The sequence below is a fragment of the Callithrix jacchus genome, chromosome 7 (assembly GCF_049354715.1).
Source record: "Callithrix jacchus isolate 240 chromosome 7, calJac240_pri, whole genome shotgun sequence".
In the NCBI taxonomy this organism is placed as follows: Eukaryota; Metazoa; Chordata; class Mammalia; order Primates; family Cebidae; genus Callithrix; species Callithrix jacchus.
In genome coordinates this window covers 63,601,903-63,623,933 of record NC_133508.1, presented here as the reverse complement: position 1 = coordinate 63,623,933, position 22,031 = coordinate 63,601,903, and the positions used below count along the sequence as shown (strand labels likewise).

The 22,031-nt window shown below is 49.4% G+C and overlaps 1 protein-coding gene across 4 annotated transcripts; it reads left to right on the top strand.

The window, feature by feature from the left end:
• Positions 1-11,905: 11,905 nt before the first annotated feature.
• KDF1 (keratinocyte differentiation factor 1) lies at positions 11,906-21,636 on the top strand. 4 transcript variants are annotated; one of them, XM_054258983.2, is made up of 5 exons: positions 11,906-11,986; positions 17,016-17,117; positions 18,526-19,596; positions 20,437-20,511; positions 21,039-21,636. In XM_054258983.2, the coding sequence occupies exons 3-5, from the start codon at positions 18,558-18,560 to the stop codon at positions 21,119-21,121; spliced, it is 1,197 nt and encodes a 398-aa protein (XP_054114958.1). In that variant the 5' UTR covers positions 11,906-11,986; positions 17,016-17,117; positions 18,526-18,557; the 3' UTR covers positions 21,122-21,636. The 4 variants fall into 4 exon arrangements, with proteins under 4 accessions (XP_054114958.1, XP_054114957.1, XP_008998965.1 ...); XM_054258982.2 differs by having other exon boundaries at positions 17,016-17,124; XM_009000717.5 differs by lacking the exon at positions 17,016-17,117.
• Positions 21,637-22,031: the final 395 nt, after the last annotated feature.

Genomic DNA, 22,031 nt, shown 5'->3' with positions numbered 1-22,031 from the left:
GTGTCTCCACTGCTGCTGACTCTCCCAAGCCCAGTGTCCTCCCGTGTCTAATCTGGGAGGTCCTGGGTGGGACCCTGCACCATCACCCCATGACCTCTGGCAAACCCAACCCACTCCCCTCTACCCTTAAATTTCATTCATTTCCTTCCACCACAAATGTAGGGGGTGGCGCTAAACTGTTACACTGGTGGCCTCCAATGAACCAGGCCTCCATGGATCTATGCTCTTGTGTGTCCCCTCCCATGTTGACTCTGGGCTTGGCTGTAGGACTTGCTTTGGTCAACAGGACACCAAGGAACGTGAAGCAAGGAGAGGTTTGATAAGCATTTGCAGCCTGGGGCTTGTCCTCTTGGAAGCCAGATGCCACATGGAAACATGGTCAGCTAGACTCCTGAATGATGAGAGGCCGTGGAGAAAGACTAGCCATCTTGGGCGATCCAGTCCCAGCTGAGCTCCCAGCCACACGCACCAACTAGGCGGAACCAGAACTGCCCTGCAGAGCCCCAGCCAAACCACAGAATTTTTAGAAATCATTTATCATTGTTTTATGCCACTAAGTTGTAGGGATAGTTTGTTTCTCAGCAATAAATAAGTGAAACAATGGACATCCTGAGTCCCCTCTTCCCTTACCCTCTACATCCAGTCCTGTGGGATCCTCCTCCGAAATATTCACGGATCTGACCACTTCTCATCCAGACTCCATCATCTCTCACCTGGACTCCCTGTGTCCAGAGTTGCCTTCCTGCAATCACCAATCACCATACAGCAACCAGAGCCACTCCCGGGCTCATCCAGTCAGTGCCCATGTCCCTTAGATTAAAAGAAGTCCCTCTTCCCCTTGCTCACTGCACTCAGACAACACTGACTTCCTTCCTGCTCCTCTAAGGGGCTGAGCTTATCCCAACCTCAGGGCCTTTGCACCAGCTGTTCACTCTGGTGCAATCCTCTCAATCTTTCCATTTAGGTCTTTCCATTCTCAGCTTAAATGTCTTCTCTTCAGGTACGCTATCTATAGAAGAGGAAACTGAGTCTCAAAAAAGTGAGGTAATTTCCCAAGTTCACACAGTTAGAAAAAGGCTGGACCAGGATTCCATCCCAGCTCTGTTTGAGCCCTCTCTCCAGGGCACTTTCTGCCACATCGATGGTTTGGGAGGCGAAGCTGCTGGCCTTGGGTTCTTAAGAAAGGAAAAGAGCTGGAGAGGCTTCCTTCACTTACCCCTCCCATGAACACTCCCAGCAGGAGCCTTTGGGCCCTGCCCTGGGCTGGGTGTTGGGGACTCAGAGGTAAATCAGGACAGATCTTACCCTTGGGAGTTCCAGTCTAGAGCCAGGAAAAACAGTAGGGGAGGTCAAGTTCACTCAGGGGCCCAGATGGCCTTGAGGCAGCATAGGGCACAGCCTTCTATCTGGGGGCTCTCCAGGATGGCTTCCAAGAGGCAGTGATATTGTCTGTGGTGGGCGGAAAGTGGGGGTGGTGTTCAGTGGCCAGAGATGCAGTGCTCTGAGTAACCCCTCAGCTCAGCCATGTGTAGCCTTGCATGTGTGTGTGTGTGTGTGTTGTGTGTATATATGGGTGTCTGTGTTGTGTGTAGATGTGGGTGTGTGTGTAACAGTGAGAGAGTACTATGGTGGGGAATTAGAGTGCAGCCAAGAGAAGGACTGAATGAATGAATGCATTCCACTGATGTAGAGACTGAAGCCCAGAGAGTCTGAGTCACTTGTCCAAGCTCAAAGTCAACAAGCAGTAATGGTAGGATTTGAACCCAGGTTTATCTCGACACCACACGGAGCCAGGTAAGGGAGCAGAGGTCCATATTTGTCAAGGCCCACCCCTTACTCACCATGTGACCTCAACTAATTCATTCCCCTCTCGCACCTCATTTTCTCATTGGCATATTGAGGGGGATGGATGAAGCTTCTTTTAGCACAAGGACTCTGGAAAATATTTTTACTAGGGACTAGGGACTAGGATCAAAGCGTCAGCCCCTGCCTCAACCTGGCACAAGATGGTTCCTCAGCTTGCTGCTCCCTATAGGCCCAGCAATGGGGTGCAGCACTGACTCAAGCCAGAGAACCCCAGGAATCCCTGGAGCCTCCTGCCTGTCTAACAATGCAGCCTGGAGTTCCAGGGGGCTCCCCTTGCACCTCTGTCTACAGCTCCCACCCAGTGCAAAGCCCCATTCACTTGCCCCTCACCCACCTCAACACTGCACCCACCCCTATGGTATCTCTCGTTTTTGAGACAGAGCCTCGCTTTGTCACCCAGGATGGAGTGCAGTGGCGGGATCTAGGCTCACTGCAGGCTCCACCTCCTGGGTTCAAGCGATTCTCATGCCTCAGCCTTCTGAGTAGCTAGGGTTACAAGCCTGTGCCACCATGCCCAGCTAATTTTTGTATTTTTAGTAGAGATCTGGTTTCACCATTTGGTCTGGCTGGTCTTGAACTCCTGACCTCAAGTGATCTGCCCTCCTTGGCCTCCCAAAGTGCTGGGATTACAGGCATAAGCCACTGAGCCCTGGCCTCCTCTGTTTCTCTCTAGCCTCCAGGACATGCCATCTTTGGCCAATGAAGGAAAAGGGAAAGGCAACTCTGAATGGTCATTGACCCATTTTCTGACCTGTGCGGACAACCTGACCAATCAGAGGAGCCAAGACAACCTCATCTTACACATTCCAATTCTGCCTCATCCTACTGGGTTCTTCCCCTTTTCACCCCAGGGGGTTCCCTTTCAGCCAATTCCATTCAGAATTCTTTTTTTTTTTTCCTGGTGAGACAGAGTCTTGCTCTGTTGCCCAGGCTTCAGTGCAATGGCACAATCTTGGCTTACTGCAACCTCCACCTTACAGGTTCAAGTGATTCTATTGCCTCAGCCTCCCAAGTAGCCAGGATTACAGGTGCACACCACCATGCCTGGCTAATTTTTTGTATTTTTAGTAGAGACAGGATTTTGCAGTGTTGCCCAGATTGATCTCAAACTCCTGAGTTTAGGCAATCTGCTCACCTGGGCCTCCCAAAGTGCTAGGATTACACACATGAGCCACTGTGCCCTGCCTTCCGCCGCCCCCCCCACCAAGACTGAGTCTTGCTCTGTTGCCCAGGCAGGAGTGCAGTGGCGCGATCTTGAATCACTGCAAATTCTGCCTCCCAGGTTCAAGCTATACTCTTGCCTCAGCCTTCTGAGTAGCTGGGATTACAGATGTGCACCACCACACCTGGCTAATTTTTATCTTTTTAGTAGAGACAGGGGTTTCTCCATGTTGCCCAGGCTGGTCTCAAACTCCTGACCTCAAGTGATCCACCTGCCTTGGCCTCCCAAAGTGCAGGGATTATAGGCATGCGCTACCGTACCTGGCCTCCATTCAGAATTCTAAGAGATTTGGCTGGGCGCAGTGGCTCACTGCGCCACTGCTCACAAGTACTTTGGGAGGTTGAGGTGGGCGGATTGCAAGGTCAGGAGTTCGAGACCAGCCTGACCAACATGGTGAAACCCTGTCTCTACTAAAAATACAAAAATTAGGCCGCCTGCGGTGGCTCACACCTGTAATCCTAGCACTTTGGGAGGCCGAGGTGGGTGGATCACCTGAGGTCAGGAGTTCAAGACCAGCCTGGCCATCAGGGTGAAACCCCATCTTTAAATAAATAAATAAAATAAAATTACAAAAATTAGCCAGGTATGGTGAAGCATGCCTGTAATCCCAGCTACTCAGGAGGTTGAGGCAGGAGAATCACTTGAGCCCAGGAGGCAGAGGTTGCACTGAGCCGAGATCATGCCATTATACTCCAGTCTGGGTGACAGAGCAAGACTCTAAAAATAAAAATAATAATAATATAGTGAAAGATGACTGCCCCTAAGATGAAGTAAGAAAAAAGAAAGAAAGAAAAAAGAATAATAATTATTCTAAGAGATTCTATGTGGAGAAAGAGTGGTATGGCAGCTGATGATGGAAGGGAATTATTGAGATTCTTTTTGTTGTTTGTTTTTTGTTTTGAGACTGAGTTTCGCTCTTGTTACCCAGGCTGGAGTGCAATGGTGCGATCTTGGCTCACTGCAACCTCTGCCTCCTGGGTTCAAGCAATTCTCCTGCCTCAGCCTCCCGAGTAGCTGGGACTACAGGCGCACACCACCATGCCCAGCTAATTTTTGTATTTTTAGTAGAGACAGGGTTTCACCTTGTTGACCAGGATGGTCTCGATCTCTTGACCTCGTGATCCACCCGCCTCGGCCTCCCAAAGTGCTGGGATTATAGGCGTGAGCCAACGCGCCCGGCCTATTGAGATTCTTGAGGGGAAAACCTTCCATTCCACCAGGGCACAAGGCAACCTCCAAGGGCCCAGTTTCTGGGGGGCCCAGAGAAGCCACTGCAAAGAGCTCAGGCTCTGAACCAGAATGAACTTGGGCTCAGTTCTAGGCTCTGACACTTACTAGGTAGCTGAAATCTCTGAGCCCTTGTTTTCTTAGCTGTAAAATGGGAGTTTGAGATCTGTTCACTGAGTTATTGTGATAATTTTTTTTTTTTTTTTTTTTTTTTTTGCTGGAGGGACAGGGTCTTGCTCTGTCACCCAGGCTGGAGTGCAATGGCATGATCACTGCTCACTGCAACCTTGACCTCCCAGGCTCAAGTGATCCTCCTGCCTCAGCCTCCTGAGTAGCTGGGACCACAGGAATGCATCACCATGCCTGGCTAATTTTTTTTCCTGTTTTTTTGGTAGAGACAAAGTCTTCCTGTTTTCCAGCCTGGTCTGAGCTCCTGAGCTCCAGCAATCCTCCTGTCTTGGCTACCCAAAGTGCTGGGATTGCAGATGTGAGCCACCCTGACAGCCTTACTATGGGGATTAAATGGAATAAGGCACATAATAAACCTAACACATTGTAGGCAGTCATGGTCAATAACAGTAATTTGCTCTGCTTATTCTCAGAGGCAGTGGTCTTGCCTTTGAGAGTTCCAGCCCCAGAATGACAGAGCAGGGGACCAGAGGGTGGGGCATGGAGATGAGGAAAAGGGGTTACTATAAATAGCTGACATAGATTTAGTACTTACCATGCGCTGGTCTCTGTTGTACCACATGAAGCTATTACTACCCACACTTTACCAATGAGGCATCTGAGGCACAGAGGAGTTCAATAACTTGGCCAAAGAAACACACAGCTGGTATGGGTATGAACTGGGGCACAAGTTCAGATCCTATGGCTCCAGAGTTCACACTCTAAACCAATGTGTTATCCTGCCTCATGTTAAACCCATTTTTTGGATGAGAAATACTGAGGTCCAGGCCAGGCACTGTGGCTCATGCCTGTAATCCCAGCACTTTAGGAGGCTGAGGTATACAGATCACCTGAGGTGAAGAGTTCAAGACCAGCCTGGCCACATGGTGAAACCCTGTCTCTACTAAAAATACAAAAATTAGCTGCGTGTGGTGGCCCACGCCTGTAATCCCAGCTACTAGGGAGGCTGAGGCAGGAGAATCCCTTGAACCCGGGAGACCTGGGTTGCAGTGAGCTGAGACTGCACCACTGTACTCCAGCCTGGGCAACGGAGTGAGACTCCATTTCAAAAAAAGAAAGAAAGAAAGAAATGCTGAGGTCCAAAAAGAGTAAGTTCATGGGTTCCTACCCCGTCTAGCTGAGCATCTAGTATTCCAAGTCAGAACCTGTGACGCTGAAGTTCTGACAATTTCCACTGTTGTGTGCTGCCCCCTAGTGCCCATAAAGGAGAAGCACACCAGAGGCAAGCAGGAGATACCCAGGGAAGAAAGGCAGGCAGGCAGGTGGACACCCTGGCTGGCTTCACACACCCCTGCCCACATTCCCCTTACCCACTGCTCCTCCCCAGCCCCAATGTGGTATGCGTTGCAGCTCCTAAACAGCACTCCGAAATGGCATCCATGGATACAATGGTGATGTCTTGGCTATCTCACAGATCTTCAAATTCAACAGGTCTAACACTACGTTTGCATTCTTACACCCCAAACTTGTCCTCCCCAGTCATCTCCATTCATCCAGTAACAAAGCCAGAAACCCAGAGTCATCCTTGATACCTCCCTCCTCCTTCAAGCTGTCACCACCAGCCTGGGAGCCTAAATGGTGGCTGAGGAGGGTGATCAGAAAAGTAAAAATTGAACAGAGTAGAGCAACCATGGGAAAAGCAGAGGATTGGGACAATGGCCCCAGGTCAAGGCCAAAAGGAAAAACTGAGCTCAAGAGACTGATGACAGAGTCCTCCTCTCTGCTTAGAAAGAAGCCCAGACAAGGCCGGGCGTGGTGGCTCACGCCTGTAATCCCAGCATTTTGGGAAACCAACGTGGTTGAATCACCTGAGGCCAGGAATTCGAGACCAGCCTAACATGGAGAAAGGCTGTCTCTACTAAAAATACAAAATTAGCCAGGTATGGTGGCACATGCCTGTAATCCCAGCTACTTGGGAGGCCGAGGCAGAAGAATTGCTTGAACCCAGGAGGTGGAGGTTGTGGTGAGCCGAGATCGCACCACTGCACTCCAGCTTGGTGAACATGAGTGAAACTCCGTCTCAAAAAACAAAGTAAGTAAGAAGCCCAGACACAGCCTGTAAGGGCTTGGAGGAGGGTACAGTTAGGAACCCTATATAGGAATTCAGAAACACGGGGTTCCCACCCAGCTCCATTACTCATTTGAAGTGTGGCCTTGAGCAAAATGGTCTAACCTCTATGGGCATCAGTTTCCCCACTTGCAAAAATGAATATGACGATGCCAACCTCAATAGGGCTGTAATAAGGATCAAATAAAAAATGTGCTTGTTTTGTAAACTGTAAAGGAAAGTGTACAGGAGAGGCAGGTTGTGACCTGGAAAATTCACTCCAGTAGATCTCTCTTTCCTTTGCCAGCTGAATGCTGGACCTATAAGGTACTCTGTTTTGCTTCAAAGAGTGTCACTGGGTTTTTTGTGAGGAAGGGGTTTGTCATTTATTTATTTTATTTATTTATTTTGAGACAGATTTTCACTTTTGTCACCCAGGCTGGAGTGCAACGGCACAATCTCAGCTTACTGCAACCTCCGCCATCTCGGTTTAAGCAATTCTCTTGTCTCAGCCTCCCAAGTAGCTGGTATTACAGGAATGTGCCACCATGCCTGGCTAATTTTTTTGTATTTTCATTAGAGATGGAGTTTCACCATGTCAGTCTGGCTGGTCTTAATCTCCTAGTCTCAGGTGATCCACCCATCTTGGCCTCCCACAGTGCTGGGATTACAGGCATGAGCCACCACGCCTGGCCTGTTTCGTTACTTACTTAAATTGACTAATAAAAATTATGTGGTATTATTTGTTTTTTAATTTGGGAAAATACTTCTACATAAAATCTGCCATTGAAATCACTTTAAAGTATAAATTCAGTGGCATTAATTACATCCACAGTGTTGTGCAACCATCACCACTATCTATTTCCACAACTTTTATCACTCCAAACAGAGACTCTGTACCCATTAAGCAATAACTTCTCATTCCCCTCTCCATCCAGCCCCTGATAACTGCTAACCTTTCTGTCTCTGTGAATTTGACTATTCTAGATATTTCATGTAAGTGAGAATCATGCAATACGTGTCCTTTGTGTCCGGCTTATTTCACTTAGCATAATGTCTTCAAGGTTCATTCCTCTTGTTGTATGTGTCAGAACGTCATTGTTTTTATGGCTGAAAAATATTCCCTTGTATATATATATACATACACACACACACACACACATATACACACATACATATATATATATCACATTTTTTTTCTTTTTTATTTTTCTTTTTTAAAGATGGGGTTTCACCCTGATGGCCAGGTTGGTCTTGAACTCCTGACCTCAGGTGATCCACCCACCTCAGCCTCCCAAAGTGCTAGGATTACTGGCATAAGCCACCGCGCCCGGCCCACATTTTGTTTTTTTGTTTTGTATATATATATTTTGAGACAGAGTCTCACTCTATCACCCAGGCTGGAGTGCAGTGGCGCAATCTCAGCTCACTGCAACCTCTGCCACTCAGGTTCAAGCAATTCTCCTGCCTCAGCCTCCTGAGTAGCTGGGATTACAGGCGCCTGCCACCATGCCTGGCTAATTTTTGTATTGTTAGTAGAGACCTGGGGTTTCACCATTTTGGCCAGGCTGGTCTTGAATTTCTAACCTTGTGATCCACCCACCTCGGCCTCCCAAAGTGCTGGGATTATAGGCATAAGCCACCACACCCGGTCATCACACTTTGTTTATCCATTCCTCTGTTGGGTTGTTTCTACCTTTTGGCTATTAGGAATAACGCTGCAATGAACACTGGCATACAAGTATGTGTTTGAGGCCCTATTTTTTATTCTTTTAGGTATGTATCTAGAGTGTCATTGGTTTTTGTTTTTGAGACAGAATTTTGCTCTTGTCACCCAGGATGGAGTACAGTGGTGTGACCTTGGCTCACTGCAACCTCTGCCTCCCAGGTTCAAGCCATTCTCCTGCCTCAGCCTCCTGAGTAACCGGGATTACAGATGCCTGCCACCATGCCTGGCTAATTTTTCTATTTTGAGTAGAGACGGGGTTTCACCATGTTGTCCAGGCTGGTCTCAAACTCCTGATCTCAGGTGATCTGCCAGCCTCAGTCTCCCAAAGTGCTGGGATTACAGGCATGTGCCACCAGGCCTGGCTAATTTTGTATTTTCAGTAGAGACAGGGTTTCACCATGCTGGCCAGGCTGGTCTTGAATTCCTGATCCTCAGGTAATCCACTCGCCTTGGCCTCCCAAAGTGCTGGGATTACAGGTGTTAGCCACTGTGCCTGGCCTAAGAGTGTCACTGATTTTTGACAGTTTTTGAATATGCATGGTGGCAATGGGAAGGACCCCTGGGAACAGGGCCCAGTGTCTTTGAGTGAGGGAGGGAGAGGAGCAGAGAAAGGGGAAGTTTCAGTGTGGATCTGATTAGAAATAATAAGAGCTACCTTGTGCCTATTGCAAAACACTTCACAAAACACTCGCCATAATAAGAGCTACCTTGTGCCTATTGCAAAACACTTCACAAAACACTCGCCAGAAAGCATAGCCAGAGATTCAGAGATCATATTTCTTTCTTTCCTTCCTTCCTTCCTTCCTTCCTTCCTTCCTTCCTTCCTTCTTTTCTTCCTTCCCTCCCTCCCTCCCTCCTGCCTTCCTTCCTTTCTTCCTTCCTTCTTTTTTTTCTTTCTAAGCAAGGGAAAGTAGCTCTGAGTTGCTTCGGTCATCATATTCTTATTAATCTACAGCATTTTAGGTACCACAGAATTACAATTTTGTCGAGCAATTCTGTACTTTTACAACTAAAATTCTGGAAAAAGCAAAACTATGGATATAGAAGAAAGATCAATGGTTGTTAAGGACTGGAGTCAAGGTGAGGAACTGACTACAGAGGGGTTCAGGGGAATTTCTAGGGTGTGATTAAACTGATCTTGATTGCTGTGGCGGTTGTGTCACTGTATGCATTTTTCAAAACTCACAGAACTGTACATTAAAAAGGGTGAATTTTACTACAGGTCAATTATACCTTAATTAAAAAAAAAAAAAAGAAAAGAAAAACAAGTAAGTAAATGATGAAAAACAAAATAATGGTCCCAGCTACTCAGGAGGCTGAGATAGGAGGATTTCTTGAACCCAAGAGGCAGAGGCTACTGTGAGCCAAGATCACATCACTGCATTTCACATATAGTTTTTTTCACATATAAATTCCGCTGAAGCACATGAATTTGCCATTACTTTTAGATCAAAATGGGTCAAATAACAGCAAATTCATATGGTTCAATCTAGTATTATGCTTAAATGCAGTAGTTCTAGTTATTTTTGAATCATATAAAAAGGATGTCATTCTATATGTAGTCTTCTGAGATTTGCCTTTTTTCCATTCAATATTATATTATCATGATCTACCCATGTTGCTTTTTAAAATTTATTTTCTACTGCTCTATAATTAATTCCTTTGGATGAATAGCCCACGTTTCTCTATGTCCTGTCATTAGCATTTACATGTTTTCGGTTTGGGGCTACTGTAAACAATGTTTCTACTAACATTCTTGTATACATTCTCTCCTGGTGCATTGTACAAGAGCTTACTGTGGCTTGGCTGTACCATAGGAATGGACTTGCTAGGTCTTAGAGTACACAGATGTTCAACTGCACAAGATGTGACTGTGAAGTGAGGATGTGACTCATTCTCTGAGCTCCAAATAAGAATACAATCTGCCACTTTCCTCTGGAGGGAATGTGGACAAGATGTGGTGGGAGGCACCGGGGTGGAGGGTATCTGTTGGAAATTGAACACCTATGCCTAATGCACCCCAGTGATACCTTCCTGCTGCATCCATGACCTCCTTTAATCCTCCCAGTTGAAAAGAGGTACTATTATCTCCAGAGATTAGGTTTAGAAAAGGAAAGTGCCTTGCCCAAAGTCAGTTTGTGCCAACTGCCTGAGCAAACAATGTCCCCTCTCTCTTTTTTTTTTGAGACGGAGTTTTCACTCTTGTTACCCAGGCTGGAGTGCAATGGCGTGATCTCGGCTCACTGCAACCTCCGCCTCCTGGGTTCAGGCAATTCTCCTGCCTCAGCCTCCTGAGTAGCTGGGATTACAGGCATGCACCACCATGTCCAGCTAATTTTTTGTATATTTAGTAGAGATGGGGTTTCACCATGTTGACCAGGATGGTCTCGATCTCTTGACCTCGTGATCTACCCGCCTCGGACTCCCAAAGTGCTGGGATTACAGGGGTGAGCCACCGCGCCCGGCAATGTCCCCTCTCTAAGCTTCAGTTTCCTCTTCTGTAAAATGGAAATGATAATACCTGACCCATATCACAGGTTAAGGGCTTCAGCATGCATTGTTCCTGGGGATGCTCCCTAAAAGTCACTTGTTTATTAATGCTATTAAGTTATTGATATATATATATATATATATATATACATATGTGTGTGTGTGTGTGTGTGTGTGTGTGTGTGTGTGTGTGTAGAGAGAGAGAGAGAGAGAGAGAGAGAGAGAGAGTTTCACTCTTGTTGCCTGGCCTGCAAAGGTGCAATCTTGGCTCATTGCACCTCTGCCTCCCGGGTTCAAGCGATTCTCCTGACTCAGCCTCCCGAGTAGCTAGGATTACAGGTGCCCGCCACCACTCCCAGCTAGAGTTGTTATTAATATTAAGGGGAACAGTAACCCAGAATAGTCTGAGCCTTGCCTTCTTGACAGTCCAAGGTGTTGCCTCTTGCAGAGAGACCAACTTTGGATGTAGTGACCATGGCCACCACTTCTGATCCTGGCCCCCTCCTCTACCCTACTTGGGGCCCCAGAGCTGAGGTTCTTGTCTTTACCTACAGATTTCTCTGAACAAAAGAAAAGATAAACTGACCAGCGGCCCAGGCTCCCAGTTCTGCCTCAGGACAAAGGGAGAAATTGGGACCCAGCCACTCATTCAGTGGGAAATATTTGTTGAGCACCTATTTGTGCCAGGACCTGTGCTGAGCACCAGAAACGCAGAGGAACAAGACCAAACCCTGTAAGGCAGGAGGCTGAAGGAGACAGAAGACTAGAAAACGACAGTGTGCTGATCCCAGGGACTGCTCTGTACAACAGAAAAACAAACTTAGGGTCAGGGAAAGCTTCCCAGTAGAGAGCTTCCCTTTAAGTTGGAGCTTTATGGCCGGGCAGGCACTCCACAGGTAGTCAGAGACTAAGAGGACCACCAGCCTGTCGAACAGAAGAGGAGACTGAGCCCCAGCGCCTCTCGACCCCTCCTAACCACACCCCACCTACCCCGACTAGGTCAAACCGGCCGAGCACCGGAGAAGCGCCGCGCAGCTCCACGAAGCCCAGGGGCGGGGCCTCGGCCCAGGTGCGCGACGGCGCTTCGCGGAGGCAGGAAGTGTGTCCCTAGCGGCGGCCCGTGCAGCGCTCCCGCGAGTCGCTTACCTGCGCCCCAGGTGAGCGGCGAGGGGGCGGGGGAGAGGCTGAACCGGAGGCGGCTCACCTGGCGGGACAGGTAAGCCCCGCGCGGGCCCGAGGGGGCGCAAACCAGGGCGGCGCTGGTGTGGGGAGCCCCTCGAGGCTGCGCCCGGACGGGGGAGGGTCCCGGGCCCGGTTCGTCGGGGGCCACCCTCCTACTTCCGGGGTGCGCGGGCCGGGCGGGAGAGCGGCCTGAGCGGGCGCCCGGACGGAGCGCGCAGAATGGGGTAAGGGGCTGCGTTCGCCCTCAGGGCTGCACTGGCTGGCTGTGGGGCCGCGCTCACCCGGGGTCAGAGTAGGGACCCGGCAAGCGCTGGCTCACCCCGAGGAACAGCGTCGGGACCGGAGGGAGGCTGGGTCCGCCCGCAGGGCAGGGCCCTTGCAGCTGGAAAAAGTAGTGCTCGCCCCAAGGGCACTGCTGTTGCAGGGGTTGTGGCAGCCCGGGGGGCAGTGCCAGGGTCTGGTTCTTCCTTGTCCCGAGGACTTGGTGCCCGCGGATATGAGTGCCTAGGGTACACTGAGCCGACGGCTGTTTCTCGAGCGGGACTGGGGTGCTCCTCCCAGCCGGGTGTCCGAGGCTTGACACGGGGCTGGGGGCAGAGGCTGGCGCGACCGGGCCCGTCGTGGGAACGCTGGGAGAAGGGGACACATAGCCCCGAGTGTATGTGTGTTCGCAAGACTAAGGCGGAAGAGGGAAGCATCAACGAGAAATCTAGGGAGGTCGGGCCGGTACCGTCTGACTCCCGAGAAGATTCCTGCGGTGCCTTAGAGCGCCCAGTGACCTAGCCCCTCCCAGGTACCAGGCCACTGAGGGAAGCCCACTGCAGGCAATATTTCATTTAAATCTCACGGGATTGCCGGGCATGAAGATACTAATCTCTCCTCATTTAAAGATGAGGAAACTGAAGTTAAGAATCTTGCCTCAAGCCACAATAGGGACTGGGAGCCCAAGTGACCAGGGTTCCTAGGATTGGATGGGGTGGGTGGGGGGAGTGGTGGCAGCAGCAGGGTTGGGGAGATACAGCCTGGAAGAATCAGCCCGAGTTTGACTTCAGGAGGGTTTAATGGCTCGGGGGAAGTGGGGAACTGAGACCTGGCATTGTCCTTATCCCAGGTCTTGCCTCTCTTCTCATCCCACCACTGCTGGAGATGTGTGGCACACACAAAGTATGCAGGCTCCAGAGCCTGGCACACCACAGTGCAAATCCTTTCAACCCTCTCTTGCTAGGCGTCTCTGGGCCACTCAATTCACCTTTCTGAGCTTCAGATTCCTGATCTGTGAAATGGAGATTTACTATTTATTTACAGAGCAATTGTGAGAGTTAAATAAGGTGAAAGTCTACTGGCCCATTCACTGCTGTTTTCTCCGAATTTAGCACAGTGCTGGGCACCTTGTAGGTGCTCAATAAATACTCGTTGGATTAATTTAATCGATAGTAGCGAGCCATAAAACTTTGGAGGTTGGGGAGAAGGCAATAGCCAGCCCATCCTCAGGAGTCCAGGTACCTCCGAGCTCAGCGGGGTTAACTGTAGATTTGCCCACTCTCCTGAAGGCCTGAGCCTGGAAGACAGGGCTCCCAGCATGGGCTCTCTTTGGGCACACACTGGTCCATGGAGCTGGCAGCTGACACCTTTGACTGCCTTTTTCCTCCCAAGTAATAGATGGGATGGGGTAGTGGATAAGAGTCTGGGGCCAGGCCGATTGTGTACAGACAGATGTATGGCTTTGGACAACTTATTTAACCTGTCTGTGCTTCAGTATAACAATACAGGTAATAATATTACAAAGAGGGTTGTGAAAATAGGTTTTTACCTCTGATGTACTTAGAACAGTGTAAGCCATCAATAATCAACTCTTTCACTAGAGTGTAAACTCCTGAGGTTGAGGGATTTTGTCTGTTTTATCACCTTATCCATAGAATTTAGAACAGCTGGCTGGGTGTGGTAGCTTGTCTGTAATCTCAGTACTTTGGGAGGCTGAGGCAGGCAGATCACTTGAGGTTAGATGTTTGAGACCAGTCTGGCCAATATGGCGAAACCCCATCTCTATTAAATGTACAAAAAAATTAGCTGGGCATGGTGGCGTGTACCTGTAATTCCAGCTACTTGGCTACTTGGGAGGCTGAGGCATGAGAATTGCCTCCACCCAGGAGGCGGAGGTTTCAGTGAGCCAAGATCATCCCATGCGCTCCAGCACTGGTGACAGGGTGAGACTCTGTCTCAAAAAAAATGGCACACAGTGGGCCCTCAGTAAATATCTGTTAATTGCATGAATGTATGAATCCATACCCAACCCCACATTTCTTGAACTAAAGCAAAGATTTTTTTAACCACTTGCCTCAGATTGCAAGGGAATTTAAAGTGACCTGTTAGAATTTTAGCTGGGATACCTTTGCAGATGGGATTTCACTCCCCCCTTGCCTCCTATCCCCCATCCATACTCTGGTCAACCTAGAGCCTAAGTCTTTTTTTTCTTTCTACCCAATGGTCCTGGTTCTACCCTGAGGCAACCTGGAATGTGTTAGCCCCGAGGCACCTAGTGTACCAAACCCTGTTCCAGATACTGAGGCAGAAAATAATTACACACAGTCCCTGCACTTTAGGGTCATGGTCCTTGGGACATAGACTTATTCTCAAACAATGGGTACAAGGCTGACCCAGCTGACAGCACAGCAGAAGGCCGTGGTTCCAGAGGGTTCTGACTTGTGGTTCCAGAGGGTCCCTGGAGAAGGAGTGCTGAGTAGGGCCAGGAGACTGGGTTGAAGAGTTATAGGAATGGTTAAAGAACTATATCCTAGGGCCGGGCGTGGTGGCTCACACCTGTAATCCCAGCACTTTGGGAGGCCGAGGTGGGCAGATCACCTGAGGTCAGGAGTTCAAGACCACCCTGACCAACATGGAGAAACTCTGTCTCTACTAAAAATTCAAAATTTGTCGGGCATGGTGGCACATGCCTATAATCCTAGCTACTTGGGAGTCTGAGGCAGGAGAATTGCTTGAACCCAGGAGGTGGATGTTATGATGAGCCAAGATCATGCTATTGTACTCAGGCCTGGGCAAAAAGAGCAAAACTCCATCTCAAAAAAAAAAAAAAGAACTGTATCCTAGGCCGAGCACAGAGGCTCATGCCTGTAATCCTAGCACTTTGGCAGGCGAAGACAGGAGGATCACTTGAGGCCAGGAGTTCAAGACCAGCCTGAGAAACATAGCAAGATCCCATCTCTACCAAAAAACAAAACAAAACAAAAAACTAGTGGGGCAGGGCAGTATGCACCTATATAGTCCTAGCTACTCAAGTGGTTGAGGCAGGAGGATCACTTGAGCCCAATTGTTCAAGGCTTCATTGAGCTATGGTTGCACCACTGCACTCCCAGCTGGATGACAGAGGGAGACCTTATCTCTTAAAAAAAAAGGAAAAAAAGAAAGAATTGTATCCTTCACATCCCATTTACCAATGGCTAATATTCCCTCTCTCACTTTCTCTACACACACATACCTTCTGTTTTTTGTGTGTTTGAAACATTTGAGATTAGCTTGCAGATATCCTGTCCCTTTATCCTCAAGTGTTTCAGTGTATGTTTCCTTACATTATATAACCACCGTAATTGAGTTCAGAAAATTTAACAGTAATATAATACTATCAAATAACATATAGCCTATTTTCAAATTTCACCAGTTATCTACATTATCCAAGTTCCAATTTCTCCTCCTAATCCAGGATCCTATCTAGGATCACATTGCATTTAGTTGTCATGTATCTGAACTTGGGCTTGTCTATTATTTCCTCATGATTACATTCAGGTTATGCATTTTTGGCAAGAACACTTCGTGAGTTGTATCCTTCTTAGTACATAGTATCAGGAGGAACATGATGTCAGTTCATCCCATTATGGTGATATTATCTTTGATCATTTAATTAAAGTGGTATCTGCCAGGTTCCTCTAAACATTTTTAAGTTTTTACTTGCTACAGCAAGTAGGAGGGAATGGAAGTGGCCAGAATGGGGGCTGTGACTCTATTTGGGTGAGAGATAATGATGGCCCTCTTTAGGGATGTGGCACTGAGTTTCCCAAGTGCCAGATCTGGGATTAGACTAGGGCCAGAACTGTAACTAGAACACAGATATCCTGATGCCCAGTCTCATGTTTCTCACACACCCCCAGTTTAAGACCCTAATGCCACTGGTGTGGTGACTTATGCCTCTAATCCCAGCACTTTGAGAGGCTGAGGCGGGCAGATCATGAGGTCAGGAGTTCGAGACCAGCCTGACCAACATGGTGAAACCCCATATCTACTAAAAATACAAAAATTGGCCAGGTGTGGTGGCGCACGCCTGTAATCCCGGCTACTCAGGAGGTTGAGGCAGGAGAAGTGCTTGAACTTGGGAGGTGGAATTTACAGTAAGCTGAGATCATGCCATTGCCTGGGTGACAGAGCAAGACTGTCTCAAAAAAAAAAAAAAAAAAAAAAAATCACATTTAAGGGCTGGGCGCCGTCACTCACACCTATAATCCCAGCACTTTAGGGGGCCGAGGTGGGTAGATCACCTGAAGTCAGGAGTTCAAGACCAGCCTGGTCAACATGGCAAAATCCTGTCTCTACTAAAAATGCAAAAATAAGCTGGGTGTGGTGGCGTGTGCATATAATCCCAGCTACTCAAGAGGCTGAGGCAGGAGAATTGCTTGAACCCAGGAGGCAGAGTTGCAGTGAGCCGAGATGGCGCCACTGCACTCCAGCCTCAACGACAGAGTGAGACTCTGTCTCAAAACGAAAAAACAAAACAAAAAAACATTTAAGCTTCATTTCCATATTTAAGCATCATTCCTGTGGCATTAAATACATTCACATTGTCGTACAACTGTTGCCACCGTCCATCTCCAGAACTTTTTCATCTTCCCCAGCTGAAATTTCCTACCCATTCAACACTAACTCCCTGTTCCCCTCTGCCCCAGCAACAGGCAACTACCATTCTATTTTGTGTTTCTGTGAATTTGACTATTCTAGAAATGTCATATAAATGGAATCTTACAATATTTGTCCTTTTTTTTTTTTTTTTTTTGAGACAGGGACTGGCTTTGTCGCCCAGGCTGGAGTACAGTGGCACAATCTCAGCTCTCTGCAACCTCCACCTCCGAGGCTCACGTGGTCCTTCCACCTCAGTCCCTCAGGTAACAGGTGTGCAACACCATGCCTGGCTCATTTTTGTATTTTTAGTAGGGATGGGTTTTCACCATGTTGTCTAGGCTGGTCTCAAACTCCTGGGCTCAAGCAATCCACCCACCTCGGCCTCCCAAATTGCTGGGATAACAGGAATGAGCCACTGAGCCTGGCCTATTTGGCCTTTTGTGTCTGGCTTATTCATTTTTTCTTTTTTTTTTTTTGAGGTAGAGTCTCACTTTGTCAACTAGGCTGGAGGGCAGTGGCGCAATCTCAGCTCACTGCAACCTCCGCCTCATGGGTTCAAGCGATTCTCCTGTCTCCACTGCACTCCCTCCCCAACCAAGTAGCTGGGACTACAGGCACATACCACCATGCCCGGCTAATTGGTTTCACTGTGTTAGCCAGGTTGGTCTGGAACTCCTGACCTCGTGATCCACCCACCTTGGCATCCCAAAGGTCTGGGATTACAGGCGTGAGCCACTGTGCCCAGCCTCTGGCTTATTTCCCTTAGTATGTTCTTCAAGGTTCATCCATGTTGCAGCATGTATAAGAATTTCCTTCCCTATTTCTTGACATATATTGCTGATTCCTAGAAAAAGAAGAAAAAGAAAAGAATTTCCTTCCCTTTTAAGGCTGAATAATATTCCATTATATGTATGTACCACATTTTGTTTAGTCATTCATCTATTGGTAGACACTGGGATTGTTTCCACTTTTTGGCTATTGTAAATAATCCTGCTGTGAACATTCGTATAAACATCTGAGTCCCTGCTCTCAATTAGGCTGGGTATGTAATCAGAAGTGGAATTGCTGGGTCAAGAGGGAATTCGATGTTTTTAGAGGGACCACTATACTGTTTTCCATAGCAGCTGCACCATTTTACATTCCTACCAGAAATGCACAAGGGTTCCAATTTCTCTACGTTATTGCTAACATTTGTTATTTTCTGGGGGAAGGGAGATTATTTTTAAATACAGATTGAGAGATTGAGTATCCCTAATCCAAAAATCCAAAACACTCCAAAATCTGAAAGTTGAGCACCAGCATGATACTTAAAGGAAATGCTCATTGGAGCATTTCAGATTTTTGGATGAGAAATGCTCAACAGGTAAGTATAATGTACACAATCCAAAACCCAGAATCCAAACATTTCTGGACCTAAGCATTTCAGATAAGATGTTCTACCTTTCATAGCCATCCCAATAGGTGTAAGTCACAGGGAATTTTGAAATCTGGGTTAGACCACAGAGACTTCCTCTTTGTGGAGGGAGGGCCACAAGAGATGAGAGTTTATGGGCATACTTGGGTCCATCCACATCCTAGGCCTCTCAGAAACTAGAAGTGTGCAGCTGCTCAAGTCAGCCCAGGAATTTGTCCCTGACCTCTGATCCTGACTCTGTGGCCTCTCCCCCGCAGGTGCCTGGCTGCTGCAAACCATGCAATGAGCCATGCCCCGCCCTGGACACCCCCGCCCAGCATCTGGGCCTCCACGCTTGGGACCCTGGGAGCAGCCAACAGAGCTATGTCTGGAGACACATGATAAACCACCTCAGCCCCCACCAAGCCGCCGTACCCGTAGACCAGACCCCAAGGACCCTGGTCACCATGGGCCAGAGAGCATTACCTTCATCTCTGGCTCTGCTGAGTCAGCCACTGAGTCCCCTGCCTGCTGCCTGCTCTGGAGACCCTGGGTATGGGAGTGGTGTCGGGCTGCCTTCTGCTTCCGCCGCTGCCGGGATTGTCTCCAGCGCTGTGGAGCCTGTGTGCGGGGCTGCAGCCTCTGCCTGTCTTCTCGGGACTCCCCTGAGGGGACTGCTGAAGCCAACTGGGTCAAGGAGCACAATGGAGTGCCCCCCAGCCCTGACCGTGCACCTCCCAGCCGGCGGGATGACAAGCGGCTCAAGTCAACTGTGGGCAGCAGCTTCAGCTACCCCGACGTTAAGCTTAAAGGCATCCCTGTGTACCCCTATCCCAGGGCCACCTCCCCAGCCCCTGATGCGGACTCCTGCTGCAAGGAGCCACTGGCCGATCCCCCACCCATGCGACACAGTCTGCCTAGCACCCTCGCCAGCAGTCCTCGTGGCTCCGAGGAGTACTACTCCTTTCATGAGTCAGACCTGGACCTGCCGGAGATGGGCAGTGGCTCCATGTCAAGCCGAGAGATCGATGTGCTCATCTTCAAGAAGCTGACAGAGCTGTTCAGCGTACACCAGATTGATGAGCTGGCCAAGTGCACGTCAGACACTGTGTTCCTGGAGAAGACCAGTAAGATCTCGGACCTTATCAGCAGCATCACGCAGGACTACCACCTGGACGAGCAGGATGCTGAGGGCCGCCTGGTACGTGGCATCATTCGCATCAGTACCCGAAAGAGCCGTGCTCGCCCACAGACCTTGGAGGGGCGTTCAACTCGGGCTGCTGCCCCCACTGCTGCTGCACCTGACAGTGGCCATGAGACCATGGTGGGCTCAGGTCTCAGCCAGGATGGTAGGTGGGGGCCCCATGGGACTGTGGGGTAGAGCAGCAGAGGGTTGGAATGGGATCTTTGGCCACTGTGGGTCCACCCCTCAGCCAGTCCCTGCCCTTACTCCTGTCAACTCTCGCATCCCCCACTCCATAGCTCCCACTCTGGTCCTTCCCAGTGAGGTCTCAGCAAGGCTGAGAGGAGCAGGCAGACCCTAGAAGAGCTCTCTGCCCATTGCTACTGTCCCCAGAAAGGACAAGGTGCCCTCTGGGTTCAACAAGTTTACCTAAAACGTTCCTCTCCCCTGCTGTCACCTGCCAGAGTAGCTTCTAGGCCTGGCCTGGTTAACATAACCTAGGGACCCACATGAATTTGGGCCTCTGACCTGCTCTAGCCTAACCAAAACTCCCACTCATCCACCACTCTGCACATGCACACATTGTCTGCTGTCTTTCTTTTGGAGACAAAGCCTCACTCTTGTTACCCAGGCTGGAGTGCAATGGTGCGATCTTGGCTCACTGCAACCTCCACCTCCTGGGTTCAAGGGATTCTACTGCCTTAGCCTACCGAGTAGCTGGGTAAATTACGGGCGCCCACCACCATGCCCGGCTAATTTTTGTATTTTTAGTAAAGACAGGGTTTCGTCATGATGGCCAGCCTGGTCTCGAACTCCTGACCTCAGGTGATCCACCTGCCTCGGTTCCCAAAGTGCTGGGATTACAGGCATAAGCCATCGCGCCTGGCCTTTTTCTAGCCCTGCCCAGGAGTGAGTGGCTCCTCCCTCATCAGGCTGGGAACAAAGTGGGGAGTAGGGTTGAAAGAATATGATAATGACCACTGCCTGCCTCACATTCCCTCTCTAGAGCTGACAGTACAGATCTCCCAGGAGACAACTGCAGATGCCATTGCCCGGAAGCTGAGGCCTTATGGAGTTACAGGTGTGGTCCTGACCTAATGAGGGGTGTGGAGGGTGGGGGACTACCCTAGGGGCCCCTCACATGCTCCTTTCCCAGCTTTCTCTTGGGGTGGTGAGGATGACATCAAAAAGGGATGAGGGCCTTAGCTACAGACCCATCCCCATCTGGCAAGCTGGCCTAAAGCAGGGACAGGTGCCCAGAACGGGTGAGCTGGAAGTGATCACACCCCAACCTTCAAGTCCAGGTGACTAGGAAAGTAGGGGGTGGGGGACCATCCAGCATGGTGCTAGAAAGGCACCCCGTGTGTTTCTGCTGCGGTCTTCTTGCCCTTGACAATAATCCCCTGGGAGTGGCTCATTATCCCTTTACAGAAAGGGAGGTTAGGGCTCAGAGAGGTCAATAAACCGAGTGGGTCACCCAGCCAGGATCAGACTGACCCAGGCTCAAGTCACACTCTGCTCCTTCTCAGCAGGCTTCTCCCTGGCCATGCGATCTGGATGAGCTCCTTCCCCTGAGCCTGTTTCCTCCTCTCCTCTCCTTCCCACCAGGGTACCCAGCCAGCCATGACTCATCCTTCCAGGGCACTGACACAGACTCGTCGGGGGCACCCCTGCTCCAGGTGTACTGCTAACCCCCACCAGGCCCAGCTGTCACACCCTTTCTGGGAGAAGCACAGCCTACAGAATGAAGAGTGGGACCAGGAACCCCTGTGGGAGAGGCTGGGCCTTAGACCTGAAGCAGTGCCCACTCTGGTTCCTCCTGCCTTGGCTGACTGGGTTCCTGGACCATGTGCATTTCACTGGGCCATGGAGTCTGCGTCCCCTTGCATCCCCAGCTGGTCTGATCCCCGCCTGGGCCTCTTCCTTCCTGCTCATGGTCTTCAGGTGGCCTGATCATGGAAAGTAAGGACTTACCTTCTGGGAGTGAATCCTGACTCCATCCTCATAATATTGCCACCCTAACCAATCATGCAAACTTCTCCTTCCCTGGGGGAATTTAACAGCTCAAAGTTTATCTTAAATGTATTGTATTGGGGGGTGGGCAGGGCCCACTCTATGTTACGTTAAGCAATTGGTTCTGGTTCATGGTTGATGTTCCGTATGTTAACACGACCATAGTTTGTAAGTACAAAGGCAATTGGCATCTGTCTGCTTATCTTGGCTGTCTTTTCTCTCCAGTCTGCCTCACTTAACTGCCGCTCAGAACAGGAGACAGGATATAGATGACCAGCCTGGCTTAGTGCCCTGCAGTTGAAGTCAAAAGGATAAAATGGGAGTGATGCTGCCCCCATTTCAGGTTCACTGTGAGTTCCAGGAGATAAAAAAACAAGCACAGTCTGTACCTGAGAAATGCTGGATAAATGGTTTCTGACATTGAGAGGTTCTTCTAGGGAGGCTTGTCTCTGCTCTCCCAGTCCACTGCCTGCAGGCTGGCCTGCTTCTGCCCAGCCCTCAGTTTCCCCAAAACCCCAATCATCTGTTGGCCCTACCTAGCCTTGGGCCTGCTGCTTCCCTCCCCAGCTCTGTGGTACTAACAGCAGA